Below are 21059 nucleotides of genomic sequence, written 5' to 3'. Positions count from 1 at the left end.
AGAGTCGGCCCGAGAATTGAACCCTGTGGCACCCCCATAGAGACTGCCAGAGGACCGGACAGCATGCCCTCCGATTTGACACACTGAACTCTGTCTGCAAAGTAATTGGTGAACCAGGCAAGGCAGTCATCCGAAAAACCGAGGCTACTGAGTCTGCCGATAAGAATATGGTGATTGACAGAGTCGAAAGCCTTGGCAAGGTCGATGAAGACGGCTGCACAGTACTGTCTTTTATCGATGGCGGTTATGATGTCGTTTAGTACCTTGAGTGTGGCTGAGGTGCACCCATGACCGGCTCGGAAACCAGATTGCACAGCGGAGAAGGTACGGTGGGATTCGAGATGGTCAGTGACCTGTTTGTTGACTTGGCTTTCGAAGACCTTAGATAGGCAGGGCAGGATGGATATAGGTCTGTAACAGTTTGGGTCCAGGGTGTCTCCCCCTTTGAAGAGGGGGATGACTGCGGCAGCTTTCCAATCCTTGGGGATCTCAGACGAGATGAAAGAGAGGTTGAACAGGCTGGTAATAGGGGTTGCGACAATGGTGGCAGATAGTTTCAGAAATAGAGGGTCCAGATTGTCAAGCCCATCTGATTTGTACTGGTCCAGGTTTTGCAGCTCTTTCAGAACATCTGCTATCTGGATTTGGGTAAAGGAGAACCTGGAGAGGCTTGGGCGAGGAGCTGCGGGGGGGGCGGAGCTGTTGGCCGAGGTTGAAGTAGCCAGGCGGAAGGCATGGCCAGCCGTTGAGAAATGCTTATTGAAGTTTTCGATAATCATGGATTTATCAGTGGTGACCGTGTTACCTAGCCTCAGTGCAGTGGGCAGCTGGGAGGAGGTGCTCTTGTTCTCCATGGACTTCACAGTGTCCCAGAACTTTTTGGAGTTGGAGCTACAGGATGCAAACTTCTGCCTGAAGAAGCTGGCCTTAGCTTTCCTGACTGACTGCGTGTATTGGTTCCGGACTTCCCTGAACAGTTGCATATCACGGGGACTATTCGATGCTATTGCAGTCCGCCACAGGATGTTTTTGTGCTGGTCGAGGGCAGTCAGGTCTGGGGTGAACCAAGGGCTGTATCTGTTCTTAGTTCTGCATTTTTTGAACGGAGCATGCTTATCTAAAATGGTGAGGAAGTTACTTTTAAAGAATGACCAGGCATCCTCAACTGATGGGATGAGGTCAATGTCCTTCCAGGATACCCGGGCCAGGTCGATTAGAAAGGCCTGCTCACAGAAGTGTTTTAGGGAGCGTTTGACAGTGATGAGGGGTGGTCGTTTGACTGCGGCTCCGTAGCGGATACAGGCAATGAGGCAGTGATCGCTGAGATCCTGGTTGAAGACAGCGCAGGTGTATTTGGAGGGCCAGTTGGTCAGGATGACGTCTATGAGGGTGCCCTTGTTTACAGAGTTAGGGTTGTACCTGGTGGGTTCCTTGATGATTTGTGTGAGATTGAGGGCATCTAGCTTAGATTGTAGGACTGGCGGGGTGTTAAGCATATCCCAGTTTAGGTCACCTAACAGAACAAACTCTGAAGCTAGATGGGGGGCGATCAATTCACAAATGGTGTCCAGGGCACAGCTGGGAGCTGAGGGGGGTCGGTAGCAGGCGGCAACCGTGAGAGACTTATTTCTGGAGAGAGTAATTTTCAAAATTAGTAGTTCGAACTGTTTGGGTATGGACCTGGAAAGTATGACATTACTTTGCAGGCTATCTCTGCAGTAAACTGCAACTCCTCCCCCTTTGGCAGTTCTATCTTGACGGAAGATGTTATAGTTGGGTATGGAAATCTCTGAATTTTTGGTGGCCTTCCTGAGCCAGGATTCAGACACAGCAAGGACATCAGGGTTAGCAGAGTGTGCTAAAGCAGTGAGTAAGTCAAACTTAGGGAGGAGGCTTCTGATGTTGACATGCATGAAACCAAGGCTTTTTCGAACACAGAAGTCAACAAATGAGGGTGCCTGGGGACATGCAGGGCCTGGGTTTACCTCCACATCACCCGCGGAACAGAGCCTGTAAGTAAGCATTTCACTGTAAGGTATACACTTGTTGTATTCGGCGCACGTGACAAATAAACTTTGATTTGATTAAGCTTTCTAATAGCCAAAGAGCAGCTGCCAAAGCGTTTTTCGGACTCATACTGGCCTTATGAGGCTGAAGAACACAAGGCTAGTATACAGAGGTTTGGAAGCGGGAGCTGCTAGATCTACTGAGGCTGCTGGTATGGCTGGCTGGGCTTAGCTAAGTGATGAGCTGTAGTCAGTCAGCCAGGCGTTATTAGTGTGAATGTCACCACTCTGTTTTTTTTCTGCGCTATGAGTCACCTCAAAACTCTCTCCCCAGCAGCAGCTGACTGACTGACTGACTCACACCTGGCTCGCTCTCTACGTGACAAGAATGAATACCCTGAATAATTTCTCCTCTTAATAAATTAGGAGGCAGAGAATGAAGTGCTCAATTAACTGATTAGGAGTGGCGCTCTGAGCTGGGAGAAAGCCTTGCAGACAGTCTCTCAGACAGCAGATTAGACAGTGGGGTGATTTGTAAGAGTTGGATCAGAGACGGAAAGGCAAACCAATCTTTCTTAAACAGACCGGGGCTAGGCCTATAGCCTTAATACAAATCTGAGCTGAGCGACAGCTTTTCACTATCTACGATGAAGCTGGTGTTTGCACTTTAAATACATTGTCCTCTTCACTTCTCCCCCTTCGTTTGTCTTACTCTCATCCCTCTCTTTCGCTCTTATTTTCCCCTCTCCTCCTTTTTCACCTCTCTCCTCCCTCTCCTCTCCCCCCAGGCATGTAAGGAGAGAGAGCTGTCCCAGGCCCAGCTGAAAGCCTTCTCCCAGCAGACAGAAGGGGTGCGCAGGGAGCTAGCGGAGGTGCTGGGGCGTCTGGCTCGGAGCGAGGAAGAGGTGCTCCGTAAAGACGTGGAGCTGTCGGAGACTCGGGCACGTCACCTGGGCTTAGAGCAGGAAGTGAGGGAGGCCTCCATAGCCCTGGAGGAGGAGGCCCAGCGGCAGTCTGTCCTGCAGGTTAGGCTGAGAGAGGAGAACCAGAGTCTGGAGGAGAGGGCTGAGGCTGTGGCCCGACGCAGCCAGAGAGACCAGGAGGTAGGCAACTTCATAGCAGAGTCTGAAAGGGAACCCTATTCCCTAATATACAGTTGAAGTGGGAAGTTTACATACACCTTAGCCAAATACATTTAAACTCACTTTTTCACAATTCCTGACATTTAATCCCAGTAAATATTTTATGTTTTAGGTCAGTTAGGATCACCACTTTATTTTAAGAATGTGAAATGTCAGAATAATAGTAGAGACAATTATTTATTTCAGCTTTTATTTCTTTCATCACATTCCCAGTGGGTCAGAAGTTTACATACACTCAATTAGTATTTGGTAGCATTGCCTTTAAATTGTTTAACCTGGGTCAAATGTTTCGGGTAGCCTTCCACAAGCTTCCCACAATAAGTTGGGTGAATTGTGGCCCATTCCTCCTGACAGAGCTGGTGTAACTGAGTCAGGTTTGTAGGCATCCTTGCTCGCACACGCTTTTTCAGTTCCGCCCACACATTTTCTATGGGATTGAGGTCAGGGCTTTGTGATAGCCACTCCAATACCTTGACTTTGTTTTCCTTAAGCCATTTTGACACAACTTTGGAAGAATGCTTGGGGTCATTGTCCATTTGGAAGACCCATTTGCAACCAAGCTTTAACTGATGTCTTGAGATGTTGCTTCAATATATCCACAATATTGTCCTACCTCATGATACCATCTATTTTGTGAAGTGCACCAGTCCCTCCTGCAGCAAAGCACCCCCACAACATGATGCTGCCACCCCCGTGCTTCACAGTTGGGGTGGTGTTCTTCGGCTTGCAAGCCTCCCCCTTTTTCCTCCAAATATAACGATGGTCATTATGGCCAAACAGTTCTATTTTTGTTTCATCAGACCAGAGGACATTTCTCCAAAAAGTACTGTCTTTGTCCCCATGTGCAGTTGCAAACGTAGTCTGGCTTTTTTATGGTGGTTTTGGAGCAGTGGCTTCTTCCTTGCTGAGCGGCCTTTCAGGTTATGTCGATATAGGACTCGTTTTACTGTGGATGAAGATACTTTTGTACCTGTTTCCTCCAGCATCTTCACAAGGTCCTTTGCTGTTGTTCTGGGATTGATTTGCACTTTTCGCACCAAGGTACGTTCATCTCTAGGAGACAGAACGCGTCTCCTTCCTGAGCGGTATGGCGGCTGCGTGGTCCCATGGTGTTTATACTTGCATACTATTGTTTGTACAGATGAGCGTGGTACCTTCAGGCGTTTGGAAATTGCTCCCAAAGGATGAACCAGACTTGTGGAGGTCTACTATTTTTTTTCTGAGGTCTTGGCTGATTTCTTTAGATTTTCCCATGATGTCAAGCAAAGAGGCACTGAGTTTGAAGGTAGGCCTTGAAGTACATCCACAGGTACACCTCCAATTGACTCAAATGATGTCAATTAGCCTATCAGAAGCTTGTAAAGCCATGACACCATTTTCTGGAATTTCCCGAGATGTTTTGAAGGCACAGTCAAGTGTATGTAAACTTATGACCCACTGGAATTGTGATACAGTGAATTATAAGTGAAATAATCTGTCTGTAAACAGTTGTTGGAAAACTTACTTGTGTCATGCACAAATTAGATGTCCTAACCGACTTGCCAAAACTATAGTTTGTTAACAAGAAATTTGTGGAGTGGATGAAACACTTAGGTTGGAGTCATTAAAACTAGTGTATGTAAACCTCCGACTTCACCTGTATTGAACTGCTTTTCCCCAGGGTCTAGACATGAAAACTTTGGGCTTTGTATGAATTAATATATGAAATATGAATGAACTAAGCATAAAGTGACTTTCATTTCTAAGGAGTTACATAGCCTCCAGGCAGCCATGAAGGAGTTAACCTCCGCCCGTGCCCAGCTCACCACCCGTCTATCTGAGGAGGCGGCGCTCAGGACAGAGCTCCAGAGGAGTGGGGTGGAGGGGGCAGTGCGGCTGGCCGCAGCCCAGGAGCTGAGGGCTTCCCTGGGGCAGCAGCTGGAGCTGGAGAGGGAGGTGCACCAGAGGGAGCTGGCCAGTCTCAGAGCCACTGTGCAGAACGGCAGGACCAAGCAGGATAGAGACATACAGGAGACACTACGACTCTGTATGAAGGAGAGGAATGAGATGGAGCATCACCTCAAGGAGATCAAGGTAGCCCGGGGCTAGGTGATCTTAGCCCGGGGCTAGGTGGTTTTAGCCCGGGGCTCGGTGATTTTAGCCCGGGGCTAAGTGAGTGTTCACACTTGCAAATTGTTAAGTGAGCTAGCACCAACCTTAACCCAAGGCTAGCTGCTCCTGCTCCGGAGCAGAGTTGGCACCGACTTTCCAGGGTTAGCCCCAGAAACACATTGCCAAAATAGCCAGTATGAAACGGTGTCAAGAACAGCCTAGAATGCTTTTACTGTTCAATCACAAAAGCAGCACATTCACTTAATCGATATATGCTCGTGATGCCTGCATGTTATTTTGATAAGTAAACTCATATAATTTGAATCCTTCCAACTAACACGACAAACTCTACAGCTGGAACGGCAGCAAACGCTCCATTTTCCTCCGTTATAGCTTTTCTATTGACATTTTAATTGCATGTTACCATGATAATAATATTGTCACATGATTCCGCCTGGATCATGCACAGCATTCTCTGTACGGGGCGAGATTGATTTTCAAAAGAGAGCAAGGTTTATACAAACCATAACTGTTAGAAATCAAATGCTAGACCAATGTCTGTTAACCCAGGGCTTTGGAATACAAGTGGGAATCCTTGTATCATCCAGAGTTAAAGCTTAGCCCAGGGTTAACAAATGCTTGTGTAAACACAGGCTAAGCTAGCCCAGGGCCGGGCTAACCTGGGGCTAAGAACAATGAAGTGTAGAGTAGTCCTCACAGTTCGTGTATCGTATATTCTCCACTGCTTGTTATTATCTTTATAATAGCTGTGGATATTTTATCCCCTTGTAATTAATATTAATTAATTACAGGGGCTAAAATCTGTTGTTCTGCCCCTGAACAAGGCAGTTAAGCCACTGTTCCTAGGCCGTCATTGAAAATAAGAATTTGTTATTAACTGACTTGCCTAGTTAAATAAAGGTAAAATAAATATTTCTTCCTTGTAATTAACCTTGGTGGAACTTGATTCTTCAACAAAATATTTGAACAACGTCAAGGTAACCCAACCGTAAAGTTAGATAATTGTTATCTGGCATCGATCCCGATGAAGTGGGAATTTCTCAGGAAAATTCTGTTTTTCTTTAATGTCATTTCAATTTCCTCCTCTTTGCCTATCCATGCAGTCCCAGACCTCACACGCCCAGTGCTTTGAGCCCGGGTGAATCTAGGACAGTAGGTTCCTACAGGCTAGATGTGGATAGGAAGGCCTGAATATTTACCCTCTGCTTCGCCCCTTCCCTTCAGTGTGACTAGCTCATCAAGGCAGCTAGGCAAATAGGGGCTTGGACCCCCCTGAAATCCACACACACCTGAGTAGAAGCTGTTCAGGGTCCTGTTGGTTCCATACTTGGTGCATCGGTACCACTTGCCGTGCGGTGCCAGAGAGAACAGCCTATGACTTGGGTGGCTGGAGTCTTTCCCTTCCTTCTCTGAGCTCATGTTCACAATCCTCCATCTTCCTTTCCTCGCTTCCTAAAAACACTGGAATAAAACCTCCAACGTCGCTCCCCCCAGACCTTCTCCTGTGTTTTTTTAAAAGGTTAGAGAGGGTTTCCAATTTTAACCCATTTTATTTATTATTTCATTTTTTGTAACACGTTTTGCGCATCCTCCCTGCAGGCGGATGCCGCGTCGGACAAGGAGCTGGTGAGAGCTCTGCGTGTGAAGCTGGACAGGATGAAGACTGAGTGTGACCGGATGACAGAGGAGCTGAGCGAAGGAGAGGAGCAATGCTCACACCTCCGCAGGAAATACCAGCTACTCAAGCAGGAGCTGGACGACAAGGTGAGCCCCAAAGGGTTTTCCCCAAAGACGTAGATAGAAGACAGTAGGTAGCTGTTAACCACAGATCGAGGATCAGCTTAATGCTGGGCTTGAACAAATGCCTTCACAGCCTATATGACCACAGACAGTTTTACCTACAGTACTAAAGAAGATCATTGTATTTATCTAAGTAACTAAAGGCCTGCTGGCTCAGTATCCACTGAGTGGCCTAGTTCCAATTAACGTTACACACACAGACACTTTAAAATCTGGACCCCTACAAATCAGCTGGGCTAGACAATCTAGGACCCTCTCTTTCTAAAATTAGCAACCCCTATTACTAGCCTGTTCAACCTCTCTTTCGTATCGTCTGAGATCCCTGAAGATAGGAAAGCTGCTGCGGTCATCCCCCTCTTGAAAGGGGGAGACACTCTAGACCCAAACTGTTACAGACCCATATCTATCCTACCCTGCCTTTCTAAAGTCTTCGAAAGCCAAGTAAACAAACAGATCACCGACCATTTTGAATCCCACCGTACCTTCTCCGCTATGCAATCTGGTTTCAGAGCTGGTCATGGGTGCACCTCAGCCACGCTTAAGGTCCTAAACGATATAACCGCCAGCGATAAAAGACAATACTGTGCAGCCGTCTTCATCGACCTGGCCAAGGCTTTCGACTCTGTCAATCACTGTATTCTTATCGGCAGACTCTCAACAGCCTTGGTTTCTCGAAAGATTGCCTCACCTGGTTCACCAACTACTTCTCAGACATAGTTCAGTGTGTCAAATCGGAGGGTCTGTTGTCCGGACCTCTGGCAGTCTCTATGGGGGTGCCACAGGGTTCAATTCCCGGGCCAACTCTTTTCTCTGTATACAGCAGCTCTTGCTGCTAGTGATTCTCTGATCCACCTCTACGCAGATGACACCTTTCTGTATACTTCTGGCCCTTCTTTGGACACTGTGTTAACAAACCTCCAGACAAGCTTCAATGCCATACAACACTCCTTCCGTGGCCTCCAACTGCTCTTAAATGCAAGTAAAACTAAATGCATGCTCTTCAACCGATCGCTGCCTGCATCCGCCCGCCCGTCTAGCATCACTACTCCGGACGGTTCTGACTTAGAATATGTGGATAACTACACATACCTAGGTGTCTGGTTAGACTGTAAACTGTCCTTCCAGACTCACATTAAGCATCTCCAATCCAAAATTAAATCTAGAATCAGCTTCCTATTTCGCAACAAAGCATCCTTCACTTATGCTGCCAAACATACCCTCGTAAAACTGACTATCCTACCGATCCTTGACTTCGGCGATATCATTTACAAAATAGCCTCCAACTCTACTCAGCAAATTGGATGCAGTCTATCACAGTGCCATCTGTTTTGTCACCAAAGCCCCATATTCTACCCACCACTGCAACCTGTATGTTCTCGTTAGCTGGCCCTCACTTCATATTCGTTGCCAAACCCACTGGCTCCAGTTCATCTATAAGTCTTTGCTAGGTAAATCCCTGCCTTATCTCAGCTCACTCGTCACCATAGCAGCACCCACCCGTAGCACGCGCTCCAGCATGTATATTTCACTGGTCATCCCCAAAGCCAATTCCCCCTTTGGCCGCCTTTCCTTCCAGTTCTCTGCTGACAATGACTGGAACGAAATGCAAAAATTACTGAAGCTGGAGTCTTACATGTCCCTCACTAACTTTAAGCATCAGCTGTCAGAGCAGCTTACCGATCATTGCACCTGTATGTACACAGCCCATCTGTAGATATCCTCATCCAACTACCTCATCCCCATATTGTTATTTATTTTTTTGCTCCTTTGCACCCCAGTATCTTTACTTGCACATTCATCTTCTGCAGATCTATCACTCCAGTGTTTAATTGCTAAATTGTCATTATTTTGCCACTATAGCCTATTTATTGCCTTACCTCCCTAATCTTACTACATTTGCACACACTGTATATAGATGTTTCTATTGTGTTATTGACTGTACGTTTGTTTATCCCATGTGTAACTCTGTGTTGTTTGTGTCACACTGCTTTTCTTTATCTTGCCCAGGTCGCAGTTGCAAATGAGAACTTGTTCTCAACTAGCCTAGCTGTTTAAATAAAGGTCAAATAAAAAATAACTGATCCACACACAGCCTCCCTCTCCCTCTGGCCGGTTAGTTTACATTGACATATTGATTAATGTATCTCCATAGAGACCCAGAGAGTATTGACTGTATGGGGAGGTGGAGCTGACACTGGAACGTTTCAAGTGGAGAGTGAGGTCCGATGTTCGCGGTTGTCTCTGCCCAACCTGTCCATCCGTCTGACTGTTTTTCTATGGGGTCTCTTCTGTTGTGATGTTGGAAATGGAAGCTTGGCCAAACTTTCATTATTGCATTGTCCTCCACATAGAGGAAGACCAAGCTGCAATAACCACAGTTGTAATCTTGAGTCACCTCTCTCTCTGTCTCGCTCTCGCTCTCTCTCTCCTTTTTCCGGCCTCCAGGTGAAGTGCATGGTTCAGGGAGAGGAACGGAGGCGTGGCTCAGAGGAGGCGACACTAGCGACACTAGAGGACAGACTGTCTCGTCTGGACACTGAACAGGAATCCATCCTCAGTTCTGTAGCAGAGGAGATAGATGCTGCCTGCAGAGCACTGTTCAAGGACTCCCAGGACAAACTTAAAGTAAACACACACCATCAACTATTCCCGATAGGCACACACTCACACACACCTGTACCTATTCCGTACTCACACCCCTACACACCCAAACGTGTTCCATACACACGTACTATTGCCTACTCATCCTTTGTTATTCCAAACACACACATTCACATTCTTCTTTATCCAATACATGCACTCCTACACACCCTTGCCTATTCCTCACACACACCCATACCTATTCCTCACACACACTTTAACACACCCATACCTATTCCTCACACACACCCATACCTATTCCTCACACACACTTTAATACACCCATACCTATTCCTCACACACACTTTAATACACCCATACCTATTCCTCACACACACTTTAATACACCCATACCTATTCCTCACACACACTTTAACACACCCATACCTATTCCTCACACACACCCATACCTATTCCTCACACACACTTTAACACACCCATACCTATTCCTCACACACACCCATACCTATTCCTCACACACACTTTAACACACCCATACCTATTCCTCACACACACCCATACCTATTCCTCACACACACTTTAATACACCCATACCTATTCCTCACACACACTTTAATACACCCATACCTATTCCTCACACACACTTTAACACACCCATACCTATTCCTCACACACACCCATACCTATTCCTCACACACACTTTAACACACCCATACCTATTCCTCACACACACTTTAACACACCCATACCTATTCCTCACACACACCCATACCTATTCCTCACACACACTTTAATACACCATACCAATTCCTCACACACACCCATACCTATTCCTCACACACACTTTAATACACCCATACCTATTCCTCACACACACCCATACCTATTCCTCACACACACCCATACCTATTCCTCACACACACTTTAACACAACCTTACCTATTCCTCACACACACCCATACCTATTCCTCAGACACACCCATACCTATTCCTCACGCACACTTTAATACACCATACCAATTCCTCACACACACCCATACCTATTCCTCACACACACTTTAATACACCCATACCTATTCCTCACACACACCCATACCTATTCCTCACACACACTTTAATACACCCATACCTATTCCTCACACACACTTTAACGCAACCTTACCTATTCCTCGCACACACCCATTCCTATTCCTCACACACACTTTAACACCCATCACAAAAGCGGCACATTCACTTAATTGACATATGCTCGTGATGCCTGCACGTTATTTTGATAAGTAAACTCATACCATTTAATCCTTCCAACTAAAGCTACAAAGTCTACAGCTGGAACCGCAGCAAATGCTCCATTTTCCTCCGTTATCAAATCACATTTTGTCACATGCGCCGAATACAACAGGTGCAGACGTTACAGTGAAATGCTTACTTACAAGCCCTTAACCAACAATGCAGTTTTAAGAACATTACCCCCCCCAAAAATAAAAGTAATAAATAAATAAAGAGCAGCAGTAAAATAACAATTGTGGGGCTATATACAGGGGGTACCGGGACAGAGTCAATATGCAGGGGGCACCAATGTGTAGTAATATGTACATGTAGGTAGAGTTATTATAGTGACTATGCATAGATAATAACAGAGAATAGCAGCAGTGTAAAGGGGGGGGGGGGGCAATGCAAATAGTCTGGGTAGTCATTTGATTAGTGTTTAGGAGTCTTATGGCTTGGGGGTAGTAGCTGTTTTGAAGCCTCTTGGACCGAGACTTGGCGCTCCGGTACCACTTGCTGTGCGGTAGCTGAGAGAACAGGCTATGACTAGGGTGGCTGGAGTCTTTGACAATTTTTGGGCCTTCCTCTGACACTGCCTGGCATAGAGGTCCTGGATGGCAGGAAGCTTGGCCCCAGTGATGTAGTGGGACGTACGCACTACCTTCTGTAGTGCCTTGCGGTCGGAGTCCGAGCAGTTGCCATACCAGGCAGTGATGCAACCTGTCAGGATAATCTCTATGGTGCAGCTGTAGAACCTTTTGAGAATTTCAAGACCCATGCCAAATCTTTTCAGTCTCCAGAAGGGGAATAGGTTTTGTCGTGCCTTCTTCACGACTGTCTTGGTGTGATTGGACCTTGGACGGCAGATAGCCTAGTGGTTAGAGCGTTGGGCCAGTAACCGAAAGGTTGCTGGATTGAATCCCTGAGCTGACAAGGGAAAAAATCTGTCGTTCTGCCCCTGAACAAGGCAGTTAATCCACTGTTCCCCGGTAGGCTGTCATTGTAAATAAGAATTTGTTCTTCACTGACCTGCCTATTTAAATAAATAAATAAATAAATGTTAGTTTGTTGGTGATGTGGACACCAAGGAACTTGAAGCTCTCAACCTGCTCCACCTCAGCCCAGTCAATGAGACTGGGGGCGTGCTCGGTCCTTCTTTTCCTGTAGTCCACAGTCATCTCCTTTGTCTTGATCACGTTGAGGGACAGGTTGTTGTCCTTGCTCTACACGGTCAGGTCTCTGTCCTCCTCCCTATAGGCTGTCTCATTGTTGTCGATCAGGCCTACCACTGTTGGCAAACTTAATGATGGTTTTGGAGTCGTGCCTGGCCTTGCGGTCATGAGTGAACAGGGATTACAGGAGGGGGCTGAGCACGCACCCTTGAGGGGCCCCCGTGTTGAGGATCAGCATGGTGGATGTGTTGTTACCTACCCTTACCACCTGGGGGCGGCCCGTCAGGAAGTCCAGGATCCAGTTGCAGAGGGAGGTGTTTAGTCCCAGGGTCCTTAGCTTATTGATGAGCTTTGAGGGCACTATGGTGTTGAACACTGAGCTGTAGTCAATGAATAGCATTCTCACATAGGTGTTCCTTTTGTCCAGGTGGGAAAGGGCAGTGTGGAGTGCAATAGAAGATTGCATCTCTGGATCTGTTTGAGCGGTATACAAATTGGAGTGGGTCTAGCGCTTCTGGGATAATGGTGTTGATGTGAGCCATGACCAGCCTTTCAAAGCACTTCATGACTACAGACGTGAGTGCTACGGGTCTGTAGTCATTTACGCAGGTTACCTTGGTATTCTTGGGCACAGGAACTATGGTGGTCTGCTTTAAACATGTTGGTATTACGGACTCAGACAGGGAGAGGTTTGAAAATGTCAGTGAAGATACTTGCCAGTTGGTCAGCGCATGCTCTGAGTACACGTCCTGGTAATCCATCTGGCCCTGCGGCCTTGTGAATGTTGACCTATTAAAGGTCTTACTTACATCGGCTGCGGAGAGCGTGATCACACAGTCTTCCGGAACAGCTGATACTCTCATGCATGTTTCAGTGTTATTTGCCTCGAAGCGAGCAAAGAAGTAATCTAGCTTGTCTGGTAGGCTTGTGTCTGATAGGCTCGTGTCATGGCTTTTCTATTGACATTTAATTGCATGTTACCATGCCTATTGTATGTAACACCCTCACCTATTTCTCACACACTTTAACACACCCTCACCTATCCCTCACACACTTTAACACACCTTCACCTATCCCTCACACACACCCTTACCTATTCCTCACACACTTTAACCTAAACCCGTAGCGGTGTTGTTAGAGAGGTGTAAAGATAAAGGTTTCTATTGGGTCAAAAGGCAGGTATTTACTGCTGATATGAATAGTGTAGGAGAGAGAGTCGTGCTACCAGACAGACACACACATCAGCAGGAGAGACTGCCTAGTGTAGGCTGTTTGCCAGACAGACACACACATCAGCAGGAGAGACCTCCTAGTGTAGCCTGTTTGTCAGACAGACACACACATCAGCAGGAGAGACTGCCTAGTGTAGCCTGTTTGCCAGACAGACACACACATCAGCAGGAGAGACTGCCTAGTCTAGCCTGTTTGCCAGACAGCCAGTGGATAAGACACACCACATATACACAAGTCACAGCACAGGAGTAGCCCAACCAAGAATAGCTCATACTGTAATAATGATTAGAGTGACTCCGAGCTCTATCTACATTAGATGATTTGCAATAATCTGTATTCATTCACAGAGTGAAGAGTGAGTTGGTAGCATGTGTGTTTGTTTGGAGTCCAAAACATAAAAGGCCTTTAAATGTCCCAGTCTCTTAGGACAATACAAAATATTCCCACAAACCCTGTCCTGTTCCCCCTCCGATGAGTTTAACGAACCCAGTTAGCCCTCTTTGCTCCAGCATATAGATTTTCCAATATGCACCGAGGCGAGTCGGCCTAATGCAATGTTCATCTGTAATTTGTCATGTTATAAAGGAGTCAAACTGTGTCAAGGATTTGGGCTAATGAGGGGGATCATTAAAGTTAAAGGTTAGAGAGGAACAAGCGGCATTAAGCTGCCTTTCATCAACTATTACATAACTATTAACACCTCCTTCATCTGACCCCTCTCCACCTTCTTCCTCATCTTCTTCATCCTCCCCCTCCTCCTCCTCTCTACTCCCCCTCTTCTCTCTCTTTCTGGAGGAGTTTTGAACAAGCAGCTGTTTCTGTAGGCAGTATGCATCTCACACCCTGCTCCGACATCACTGCTCTGCTGCCTGTTCTGTCTTTCTTTCATTTCACCTGGGTGCTGTCTGTCAAACAGAGCTTTTTACTCCTCCTATATATTAGCCTCCCAACATTACACATTGGGCTTTTGATCGCTAAAGGGTACAGGGAGAGGAAGGGGCAGGTTGCTACCTCTGTACATGATCACACACTTTCACACAGTTGTAGACGCACGTACGCACATGCAGGAAAGCAAGCACACACACACACACACGTACACACCGTCTGTTATGCCCAACTCTGTCTGCCACTGCTGACCCACGCAGAGACGCAGGCTGTGTTGACAGCAGAAGGGTATGTCAGGGGAGCAAATGGTTTCTTTTTTTATGTGACAGTCAGAGAATGTTGTGTGTCTCTCCCAACTGTGTGTGTGATGTTGCTGGAAATGGCCATTTATAGCTCCCACTCACCGTTCTGAGGTAGGAGCGGTTTAGGGATCTGGGATTTCTACACCTTCAAATCTTGATGGTTTCCAAACTTCTAGAACTAACTGTCTTTGTTATGTCTAGGCCATATCCCTCAATCCTGGACTCCAGAAAGACCCTCATCGCTGGTTGGCTGAGACTAAGGTACACTACATTATCCATCTTTTATGGAGATACTTTCAAAGCATTGACCCACCTGTCGCTACTGGGAGAAACTGACAATTCATCAGGTTTTTTTCAGGTGTGAATGTGAGAGACTGAGAAACAACCTGCGTGTGTGACATTGTGGGTATGACTGCATTATGAAATGAGGGTGTGTGTGTGTGTGTGTGTGTGTGTGTGTGTGTGTGTGTGTGTTCCAGACCAAGCTGCGTTGGCTATGTGAGGAGGTGTCTGTCCATGAGGCCAGAGAGAGAAAGCTGCGTCGGCAGGTCCAGCAGGACAGAGAACAGCTGAAAGGACTGAGACAGAGCAGAGACTCTGAAAGACAGGCCCTGCTACAGAGACTGGACCAGCAGGAGAAACTACTGCACTCCATCAGCACAGAGAAGAAAGGTAGGGCTGGATCCGATTGATTGATTGATTCATTGATTGAGGGCCAACTTCTAAAGCTCCCATACATCAGTTTAAGAGCAATATGGGCTCATTCAGGTTTTTTCTGTTCCATCTAGACGGTTGCTAATGAATTGTCCGACATGTAGCAAGCCTCATTATGGTTGTGTTTCTATCTGCTCGAGTGTCCTTTTTTGTCTGTAGTTCTTAATTTGTGTTCATTTCTGCAAATGCGCTTGGTTTGTTCCTCTCATTTCTTCCTCCCACACATTCACATCCACACAGGGAAGCTCTTCTCTCTCCCAGTTTCTAAACTAAACTCTTGATAATGAGTTAGAGAAGGGGGACCCAGCAGAGCAGGTTTCATCACAACAACCAGGGGAACCTCCGTCTAATTCTGAGCTCCCTCCTCCCTCTGTTTTACACAGACTGAAGGACTGACAGACAAAGACCTAATCAACCAGTCTCTCTCATGCAGACGTGCTGTTCTGGCCGGAACAGCGTGGCATTGTGGGGGGGGGCTCAGTTACGGTTACGAATTGCTGTTATTTTGGACAATATTATATCAATACTTCAATATTTTTTTTTGCTAGGTAGCGTTATCTAATCGACTGTATCTGCGCAAAAACTGTGGTCATTTTCATCGTACAGCTACTTTGTTCTCCATCTTCTATTTAAATAGGGAGATAGTCTAGCGGTTAAGAGCGTTGGTCCAGTAATCGAAAGGTTGCTGGTTCGAATCCCCGAGCCGACTAGAGCCCCGTTTCCACTGGCACTTAAAATTAGGGCCAAATTCGAGCTGGTTCAAGGGAAACCAGGGCCAGCGCAGCCCGGTTTCACAACTTGATTAGAATTCTGGTTGGTGACGCCGTTACTATGCAACCACCAGCGGATCACTGCTGGATGCTAACAGGTTTAGCTAGGTCGTCTGGGCTTGTGGCTGTTAGCAAGCACATGGGCAAGCAGTACTGCAGTAGTCAAACATAACATGAATTACCACCATAGCATGATCCTTGATTCATTTTTGTGCTACACAATAAACTTATTTATGAGAACAGCCAGCCCTCTAATGGTAGCTACCTAACGTTAGCTAGCAAATCAGCTTGAAACAAGCTCGCTAGCTAGCAGGAATTATAGCTGGCCAGGTCGTATTGAAAGGCTAGCTAGCTACATCATATCAAACCTGTCTTCTAGTTCGCTTGATTAGCTAGCTAGCTAATAAGCAACGCCATGGCCAGCAAGGTAGTAATTAAATTAAGTAATTAAGCTAAATGCGTGGCTCTGAGTCTGGCTGGCAATGGTTGGAGTTTGGGTTAACGTTAATTACAGCATGGTGAGGGTGAATTACATTCATCAACATCTTGCTAGCTAGCAACATTAGCGAAGCCAGGCTTTTCTGTTCCATCTAGACGGTTGCTAATGAATTGTCCGACATGTAGCAAGCCTCATTATGTTTGTGTTCTATCTGCTCGAGTGTCCTTGTTTTTGTCTGTAGTTCTTAATTTGTGTTCATTTCTGAAAATGCATAACAGTCACATATTTGGTACCTAGCAACATGCCATAATTTCACATTTCTGGAGGCAGTGGAAACGCAATTTGAGCTAGCCCAAGAAGCTGACTTTCTAGTGCCAATGGAAACGGAGCTTGGGTGAAAATTCTGTCGATGTGCCCTTGAGCAAGGCACTTAACCATAATTGCTCCTGTAAAGTCACTCTTGATAATAGCATCTGCTAAATGCCTAAAATGTAAATAGCGAGCCAACATGTTTTCAGCATTTTTATTTCCCTGAATAATCTCAATTTAATTTTCTCATGCTCTCTATTGTCTCGCTGCAGCAGACATATAGTGCGCAATATGTTTGGAATATCAAATCACAATAAAATCGCTGTATCGAATAGCAGTAGATATAGAATCGTGAGAATCACAATAAGTATCGTGATAATATTGTGTCGTGAGGTCCCTGGCAATTCCCAGCCCTTACATTGTGGGTCCTAGACACCATAGTAATTTGTATTTATTTTTATTTAACTAGGCAATTCAGTTAAAAACACATTCATATTTACAATGATGCTGTCTAACCCCCAACTCTGCCTTTTCCCTTGGGAAAGTTCCTTTTAACATGAGTCTTCAATATTCCCAGGTAAGAAGTTTTAGGTTGTAGTTATTATAGGAATTATAGGACTATTTCTCTCTATACGATTTGTATTTCATATACCTTTGACTATTGGATGTTCTTATAGGCACTTTAGTTTTGCCAGTGTAACTAACAGTATAGCTTCCGTCCCTCTCCTCGCTCCTACCTGGGCTCGAACCAGGAACACATCGACAACAGCCACCCTCGAAGCAGCGTTACCCATGCAGAGCAAGGGGAACAACTACTCCAAGTCTCAGAGCGAGTGACGTTTGAAACGCTATTAGCTCACACCCCGCTAACTAGCTAGCCATTTCACATCACAGCTAACCGATCGCTGCAGCTGTACATAGTCTATCCTAATCTCGGGAGTTGATAGGCTTGAAGTCATAAACAGCGCAATGCTTGAAGCACAGTGAAGAGCTGCTTGCAAAACGCACGAAAGTGCTGTTTGAATGAATGCTTATGAGCCTGCTGGTGCCTACCATCGCTCAGTCAGACTGCTCTATCAAATCATAGACTTAATTATAACATAATAACACACAGAAATACGAGCCTTAGGTCATTAATATGGTCGAATCCGGAAACTATCATCTCGAAAACTAAATATTTATTCTTTCAGTGAAATACGGAACCGTTCCGTATTTTATCTAACGGGTGGCATCCATAAGTCTAATTATTGCTGTTACATTGCACAACCTGTCATAATTACGGAAAATTCTGGCAAATTCGTTCGCAACAAGCCAGGCGGCCCAAACTGTTGCATATACCCTAACTCTGCGTGCAATGAATGCAAGAGAAGTGACACAATTTCACCTGGTTAATATTGCCTGCTAACCTGGATTTCTTTTAGCCAAATATGCAGGTTTAAAAATATATACTTCGGTGTATTGATTTTAAGAAAGGAATGGATGTTTATGGTTAGGTACACGTTGGAGCAACGACAGTTGCGAATGCGCACCGCATCGATTATATGCAACGCAGGACACGCTAGATAAACTAGTAATATCATCAACCATGTGTAGTTAACTAGTGATTATGATTAATCGATTGTTTTTTATAAGATATGTTTAATGCTAGCTAGCAACTTACCTTGGCTTCTTAGTGCATTCGCGTAACAGGCAGGCTCCTCTTGAGGCAGGTGGTTAGAGCGTTGAAAATCAAATCAAAATGTATTTGTCACATACACATGATTAGCAGATGTTAATGCGAGTGTAGCGAAATGCTTGTGCTTCTAGTTCCAACAATGCAGTAATAACCAACGAGTAATCTAATCTAACAATTCCACAATAACTACCTTATACACACAAGTGTAAAGGGATAAAGAATATGTACATAAAGATATATGAATGAGTGATGGTACAGAACGGCATAGCAGCTAACCGATCGCTGCAGCTGTACATAGTCTATCGGTAAATAGCCCACCCATTTTTACCTACCTCATTCCCATACTGTTTTTATTTATTTACTTTTCTGCTCTTTTGCACACCAATATCTCTACCTGTACATGACCATCTGATCATTTATCACTCCAGTGTTAATCTGCAAAATTGTAATCATTCGCCTACCTCCTCATGCCTTTTGCACAAAATGTATATAGACTCTCTTTTTTTTCTACTGTGTTATTGACTTGTTAATTGTTTACTCCATGTGTAACTCTGTGTTGTCTGTTCACACTGCTATGCTTTATCTTGGCCAGAGAACTTGTTCTCAACTAGCCTACCTGGTTAAATAAAGGTGAAATAAATAATAATAATAAAATAGGAAAGATGCAGTAGATGGTATAGGGTACAGTATATACATATGAGATGAGAAATGTAGGGTATGTAAACATAAAAGTGGCATTGTTTAAAGTGGCTAGTGATACATGTATTACATAAAGATGGCAAGATGCAGTAGATGGTATAGGGTACAGTATATACATATGAGATGAGTAATGTAGGGTATGTAAACATAAAAGTGGCATTGTTTAAAGTGGCTAGTGATACATGTATTACATAAAGATGGCAAGATGCAGTAGATGGTATAGGGTACAGTATATACATATGAGATGAGTAATGTAGGGTATGTAAACATAAAAGTGGCATTGTTTAAAATGGCTAGTGATACATGTATTACATAAAGATGGCAAGATGCAGTAGATGGTATAGGGTACAGTATATACATATGAGATGAGTAATGTAGAGTATGTAAACATTATATCAAGTGGCATTGTTTAAAGTGGCTAGTGATACATTTTTACATAAATTGTTCTATTATTAAAGTGGCTGGAGTTGAGTCAGTATGTTGGCAGCAGCCACTCAATGTTAGTGGTGGCTGTTTAACAGTCTGATGGCCTTGAGATTGATTTAAGTCTCTCGGTCCCAGCTTTGATGAACCTGTACTGACCTCGCCTTCTGGATGACAGCGGGGTGAACAGGCTGTGGCTCGGGTGGTTGTTGTCCTTGATGATCTTTATAGCTTTCCTGTGACATTGGGTGGTGTAGGTGTCCTGGAGGGCAGGTAGCTTGCCCCCGGTGATGCGTTGTGCAGACCTCATTACCCTCTGGAGAGCCTTGCGGTTGTGGGCGGAGCAGTTGTGGTACCAGGCGGTGATACAGCCCGACAGGATGCTCTCGATTGTGCATCTGTAAAAGTTTGTGGGTGCTTTTGGTGACGTGCCGAATTTCTTCAGCCTCCTGAGGTTGAAGAGGCGCTGCTACGCCTTCTTCACCACGCTGTTTGTGTGGGTGGACCAATTCAGTTTCAATTCAGTGGACTAGTTAACTGTAAGGTTGCAAGATTGAATCCCAGAGCTGACAAGGTAAAAATCTGTCGTTCTGCCCCTGAACAAGGCAGTTAACCCACCATTCCTAGGCCGTCATTGAAAATAAGAATGTGTTCTTAACTGACTTGCCTAGTTAAATAAAGTTGTAAAAAAAATAGGCCACATCGGCGTCCAAAAATACAGATTCCCGATTTGTTATGAAAACTTGAAATCGGCCCTAATTAATCAGCCATTCCGATTAATCGGTCGACCTCTAGTTTATATATATTTACACACTGAGGTTGGAATAATATTGTGACAATGATGATGTGCCCTTTTAGTGTGAGAGCTGTTTAAAAAGACTTTGAAATGGGTTAATAGACTGATAAGAGTTCCAAACTTCTCTGAAAATAGCTAATCATTTTCAGTTTTCCCTTCTCCACTCAAGCCACTCCCAGACAGTCCTAGTCTTGTTTCAGAAATTGCTCTTTGCTAAGAAGATTTTTTTGTTTCTTATTTAACATTTTAATTGAAAACCATCACAGTTGACATTGAGATAAAAACGTCTGCCTTGGAACGTTTGCCTTCTTAAACACTGCTGTGGTAACTTTCAGAGGAACTTTTGCCTTCTTAAACACTGCTGTGGTACCTTTCAGAGGAACTTTTGCCTTCTTAAACACTGCTGTGGTACCTTTCAGAGGAACTTTTGCCTTCTTAAACACTGCTGTGGTACCTTTCAGAGGAACTTTTGCCTTCTTAAACACTGCTGTGGTACCTTTCAGAGGAACTCTTTCTCTTGCGTAAGGTCTAACTTTTAACACCTGCCTATTTACTAAAACACAGTCTGTGGTAGATAGCTGTTGGATTATAGGTCTTGCCTCAGCAACTGACTTCCACACGTTAAGATTAAACGGAGAGAGACTGAGTGAGCGAGAGAAGGCAGTTTGGCAGTCTGACTTTCTCTCTCACGTCATGTGGCACGTCGTCTTTAGAC

The 21059-nt window shown here is 45.1% G+C and overlaps 1 protein-coding gene across 2 annotated transcripts in view; it reads left to right on the top strand.

The window, feature by feature from the left end:
* cep128 (centrosomal protein 128) overlaps nt 1–21059 on the top strand; it is a 49515-nt gene that overhangs the window by 18327 nt on the left and 10129 nt on the right. For both annotated transcript variants that reach the window (XM_020496745.2, XM_020496746.2), the window contains exons 14-19: nt 2795–3109; nt 4895–5221; nt 6860–7024; nt 9506–9685; nt 14721–14780; nt 14999–15191. In XM_020496745.2, the coding sequence (XP_020352334.1) occupies nt 2795–3109; nt 4895–5221; nt 6860–7024; nt 9506–9685; nt 14721–14780; nt 14999–15191 (1240 nt within the window). The remainder of the gene's footprint in view (nt 1–2794; nt 3110–4894; nt 5222–6859; nt 7025–9505; nt 9686–14720; nt 14781–14998; nt 15192–21059) is intronic.

The sequence above is a fragment of the Oncorhynchus kisutch genome, linkage group LG12, assembly GCF_002021735.2.
Source record: "Oncorhynchus kisutch isolate 150728-3 linkage group LG12, Okis_V2, whole genome shotgun sequence".
NCBI classification, from domain to species: Eukaryota; Metazoa; Chordata; class Actinopteri; order Salmoniformes; family Salmonidae; genus Oncorhynchus; species Oncorhynchus kisutch.
Note: the sequence above shows the minus strand (reverse complement) of the source record. Positions and strands in the feature narration are given on the sequence as shown.